Source organism: Gossypium arboreum, chromosome 9, assembly GCF_025698485.1.
Source record: "Gossypium arboreum isolate Shixiya-1 chromosome 9, ASM2569848v2, whole genome shotgun sequence".
Lineage (NCBI taxonomy): Eukaryota > Viridiplantae > Streptophyta > Magnoliopsida > Malvales > Malvaceae > Gossypium > Gossypium arboreum.
Genome location: NC_069078.1, coordinates 66,008,399 through 66,013,700, shown reverse-complemented (window position 1 = coordinate 66,013,700; position 5,302 = coordinate 66,008,399). Strand labels below are relative to the sequence as shown.

At 34.1% G+C, this 5,302-nt stretch overlaps 1 protein-coding gene across 3 annotated transcripts; it reads right to left on the bottom strand.

Moving 5' to 3' along the window:
- Nucleotides 1-241: 241 nt before the first annotated feature.
- LOC108454413 (uncharacterized protein At1g51745-like) lies at nt 242-4,879 on the bottom strand. Of its 3 annotated transcripts, none has more exons than XM_017752866.2 (3): nt 4,414-4,879; nt 1,800-2,791; nt 242-1,680 (listed from the first exon to the last, which is right to left on the bottom strand). In XM_017752866.2, coding segments are annotated over exons 1-3 (1,956 nt in total). In that variant the 5' UTR covers nt 4,416-4,879; the 3' UTR covers nt 242-718. The 3 variants fall into 3 exon arrangements, 2 of the variants coding, with proteins under 2 accessions (XP_017608355.1, XP_052875533.1); XM_053019573.1 differs by having other exon boundaries at nt 4,738-4,879; XR_008271138.1 differs by lacking the exon at nt 242-1,680 and having other exon boundaries at nt 2,680-2,791; nt 4,683-4,879.
- Between the last annotated feature and the right edge of the window lie 423 nt (nt 4,880-5,302).

Below are 5,302 nucleotides of genomic sequence, written 5' to 3'. Positions count from 1 at the left end.
ACTCTGCTTGTTGGACCCAAGTAAAATTTGGACTCTACACGTATGTTTTACTTTCATGTTTGACAGCAGTACTAAATCAAGTAACTTTTAAAAATATTTTTTCAAAATCACATTATTCACTATAATTTACGAAAATAAAAAAGCTAAACAAATCCTAAATAACGTGAAAACCTTGTTTATGAGCCATTTATGAATAATAAACAAAGAGAGGTACAGTTACAAAGATGTAAAGCTCAAGTAGTTTCTTTCAAATTTTTAATATGCTTCAACCAGTTTTGACCAATGGATACAAGATTTTGATATTTTAAAATTTTAAAAATTTTGATAACCCTAAAATAGTACACCATTCCAACTACATACCAATATCAGAACAAAAAGGGTACGTCTAATACTACATTACTAACTACTAACTACTAACTACCTTGCCTTTACACCGCAACAAATGTTACATTTTCATGTATAAAAAGAAAAGCCTAATAAACCCATCTTCATCATCCTTCATATTCCAACCATGTTCTTGTTCTACAACAACAAATGTTAACTCAATCATACAACTGGGATTCCTTCTACCCGCAGCTGAATGCAACGGTTCGGGCCGCTGCTGCTTCTATTCGAAGCTTTGAAAATGAAACAGCTACCAGGTTTTTCAAATGAACAAAAACACCGAAATGGCGAAATTCATTATAGTAAGGACTACCTATTCTTGAATTGCCAGATGTTAATGACGCGGTGTGTTGGAGTTGTTCAATGCTTCGTTTATCCTACTGAATGCTAACTTTACAGCAATGCAAGCTATTTCATGGCCCTTGAACTTCTTTGTCACTAGTTTCCAGTCATCTACCCCTGGCTTTGGACAGTTCAGTGAAATCAATTTCCGAGTCTTCTTAGATGATAATCCAGTTTTCTTCACCTTAGCTGATTTATGTGACGGGAAACGTGATTCCATTTTCATATGCTTTGTAGAGATTAGTCCACCGGGATTTTGCTTCACTAAATGACCAACTTCGGTGCACTCCATAGCAACTTCATGAGTCAAATCACCGTAGTAACAATCATCACTTGAAACCTCAACCGTTAGAGGATGACCAATTAAGGCTTTCCCATTTACTTTACTCACAAGGGAAACTAATTGAACATGCTGTGGCCGGTAGTTAGCTTTCACCTCGATCCTAACATCATATAATGATGAATCAGTAGAATCAGTTATTCCATGAAATTCTGTCATCAGATATCTGGAGTTAACAGTATAGTGACAATGATGGTACAGAAGTGACCTTCGAGAAGTCATAGAACGACCAGGTAGTATTTTTGCCTCCACTATCGGCCCCCTCACTCGAGGCTCCTGAGACATAGACTTACAGTCCTGGAACCCATCGAGCTGCTCTTCAACTTTCTGATCAGAACCCCGAGAAAACCCATACGAGTGTTTTGATTCATCATCCATGTGCACATATTTTCTCAAGCCACGCTTATGAAATTTACTTATTTGTCTCATTCTTCTCTTTCCTTTTAACTGCCAATCCGTGGCACCTTCCTCCATTCTTTGGCTAGTACTATTTGTATCGATAGCAACTAATCTCGTAAAACCAGATTCATTATGTCCTTCAATTTTAGCTCGCCTTCCCAAATCACCAACTTCAGGTATTGCAGATGGACATGATACAACTATCGGAGAAAAATCTGCTATGAGAGTAGAAGGTCAAACAATACAACTGTAATTTTACAAATGTTTATGCATAAAAAGAGATGCAATGATAATAAGAATGCTATATTTGTTATAAACGGTCAGTCTAGAATACCTGCAGATGGTTTATCTTCAACAAATGGGACATCAAATAGCTGACCTAGAATACCTGGTATGCCGAAAATTTCATCATCTTTTGTCGTATTACTAATTTGAGATACATCAGCAACATGTTCAAAAGTATTTGACACACAATTCTCACATGAAATTCCAGTATTATCCGAGTTGTTAATAGTATTGTTGTTGTTAATTACTGCATAAACACTTTCCCCAGATTCATTAAAGTCCATTCCTGGAAACTTCTTGTCAGAGAGTCCCATAAGGCACAAACCACTTGAACTTGGAACTTCACCACAAACAACAGGAACCGACACCAAAGCTGTACTTGCCAAAACCTTGGTTAATGGTCGCCAGTGATATTTCCTTTTCGAGAATTTGTGAACATTTGCCAGTTGTGATCTCTTTCTTTTTATCAATGATGAATGGTCTCCGTTAGAGAGGCAATGGCCGTTGTTTGAACCATATAATGAAGCATTATCTTGTTGAACTAGCTCAAGCAAGCCTGGAGCCTCGGCTTTTCTTTTTGATTCAACACCCATGCCTAGATCCTCAAGTCCTCTCATTCGCTTGATTCGTTCTGCTCCATCATCCTTGGAATCATTTGGTGTGTTTGTTTTCTTTACCAACATAGAGTGCATCTTAGTACCGTTAATATGATTTGGCTCTTCAAAGGATATGAAAGGGCTAGATAATTCCAGAGCCGAATCTGAGTCATCCTCGGATTCACTCATTTCATCAGTCAAATCCTCATTTTCTTTCCCAGAATAAGAATCAGTAAGTGATTCTCGGGCCGAACTACAATGATCCTCGACTAAATTTTCACTCTTGATCTCAAGAGCATGGAGAATAGCATATTTTCTTTGAGCATATTTCACTGCTTTCTTGCTAGAATTTGTTGCCGCAGCCGTTGCTTTCTCGATACATTCATCATAGTCTCCACTGTGACAAGCCTTCACCCTCTTAGGCCTTTGAATATCACAGCAGTCCCTAAAATCGAAAAAAGTCAGGAAATTAGTCAACAAATTTGAGAAATAACAACACACACCAATCAACTGAATTCTTTCCATTCAATAGTGATCATATGACCAAATTTGTATATTTCAAACTTCAAAAACAAATCATTCTAAAGGGAAGGGGGTTTCGATCATTGTAGAAACTAAAAGAAGAAAATGCATCACAACATGAGCTTGACTTGTAAACAATTCTGCATTTAGCGAGGTTTAAACTTTACATAACATAGATATAAGCTATAATGGCAAAACCATGAATCTAAATCGATATATGTAAATATAATTTTGTTATTTCTATCGGATTAAGAGATAGTACTTAAGTTACACAAGGTGAAAACTGCAAGAAAGGGATGGTTACATCCTCCAATGTAGCTCTAATTCTATATTTTCTTCACGTACATGTGTCCGGTGCATATTTTGTTAATACGTAGGAAAACTCAAAATAATTGAACATAACTGTATCTGAACTTGTACCCAAGTCCCGGTAACATAGGCAGCCTCTACTGACAAATACTCACCTACTGAACTGATTTAGAAATTTATCTTTTGAACTTAATTAACCAATGCCTATACACTATAACAGAGTAAACCATACTGTACCACAGCAAACAAGCAGGCCTTTCAATGTGATGCAAAATGCTGAACTTTCCACCGTATATTGCCACAAAAAATAAAACAATATACATGAGAATGAAAGTGCGCCATATAGGTTGAAACTGCAAGCTTGCAATCTTCTCCTTAGCAACAATATATATATTAGAACTTATATTTGATGCAATGACAGGGTATAATATTACTCAGACCTGAATGTAAGTGTTAGATACGGATATGTAGTCAACACTGGTATGCTCAAGTTCCCAGTATATATGGAGCTTCCTTAAAGGGTCATATCTACCATGTTGAATGCAGATACTTAAAGAAAAATAAAAAGTCAAAGCAACATAATAAACTTATACACTGTCATGAAACAAATAGTGCCACTTCACTCCAAGTTATTCATATACATATGCATACATAATGCCACTAATAAAGAGTCAGAGCAACATAATAGATAATATATACACTGTCATGAAACAAATAATGCCACTTGACTACAAGTTTTTCACACACACACACTTCACTACAAGTTCTTCACACGCTCGTGTGCACACACATACATATATACACAAAGGCAATAGAGTAAGAGAAAACTAAATAGATCCAAGTGTTTTCACTTTTTTCAGGATCTTATTTATTAAACAATATCAAAAACAAAAGTTCCAAAAATGCTATATTACTGTAACTTGAGTTTGAGAGTTGGATATGAAACTTGTCCAACATAGGTATGGCTAAATTTTTAAGTTCTTCATGTACTCGGAGAATCTTAAAGGTCATGTCCTTGCATTCATGTGTCGCTCACAAGTAGTTCAAGAAAAACAAAGAATTCGAGTAACATAGCAAAAATGACAAAGAAAAAAACAACCAAAACTAGTAACAATCAAACTTGAATAAGAGAAAAGTAGAACAATGAATCATCAACATAAATGAAAGCTACTAAAATTACTAAGGAAAACAAAAATGCTAAACAGTGACCAAGAGATTTCAAAGAATGGGACTCACATGCTTGTTAATGCCCTTTATGTTGGATTCATTGGAGCTCCCCACAAGGAACCATTTCCACTAAATTGTTCTAAAAACTAAATGCCAAAGAAAAAAAAATCTGATTTTTCAGAGCTGGTTCTTAAACTCCGTTTTGAAGCAAACCCACACTCTAAAACCACCAAAAATGTTGATTGCTTGAACAAGTGCATATGCCCTTTAAAACTTCGAAAAGAAATTTTAAAAAATAACAAAAAAAAAATGCATGCAATTAAAAGAGAAATAGAAACCTAAACTCGAAGGGGTTTTATGTAGGAAAAAGGTCCTAGCTGGAGAAGAAAAAACCTGTGTTCAATCATCAAAGAAAAAAACATCCGAGCATTGCATTTCTATTTTCAATTAAACTATTCTTTTTTGGTACAGATAATGATGAATAGCAGAGATATAGGGAAGAAATGATTTTCGGTAAACTTTTTGCTTTAGTTGTTGAAGTAAATAAAAGTTACAATTTGATACTAAAATTTTTAAATTGTTATTTTCCCTCACCTGACAATTTTTAGTTGATATAATAATTTTAAACTTAATTTTTATACTTTCTATCAATTTTACCTTAATTATGTATATAATATTTTAAAAAATTTAAAAAGTTCCAAAATTAAATAAACATAGATAAAATTATCAAAAATAGGTAAAGTGAAAGAATATAAGATAAATTTGTTTTAAACCCTCCAAATTTTCTTTATGTAATATCTGTATAGAAATATTCAATACCCATTCTTTAAAAATAAAAATAAAAACATTAAGTAAAATTATTGGTTCTCTATTTTTACCTCTTATGATTATTAACTTAGCTTTTTCGTTATAAGAAAAGAAAAAATTCATAATATAATTTGTTTTCACAATCTGAGTT

Coding starts and splice junctions, on each gene's coding strand:
- LOC108454413 (XM_053019573.1), bottom strand. CDS start 4,766: ATGTTTTTTTCTTTGATGATTGAACACAG. Junction 2,792..4,737: donor TCTTTGATGATTGAACACAG/GTTTTTTCTTCT, acceptor TTTCGATTTTAG/GGACTGCTGTGATATTCAAA. Junction 1,681..1,799: donor TGAAGATAAACCATCTGCAG/GTATTCTAGACT, acceptor CTCTCATAGCAG/ATTTTTCTCCGATAGTTGTA.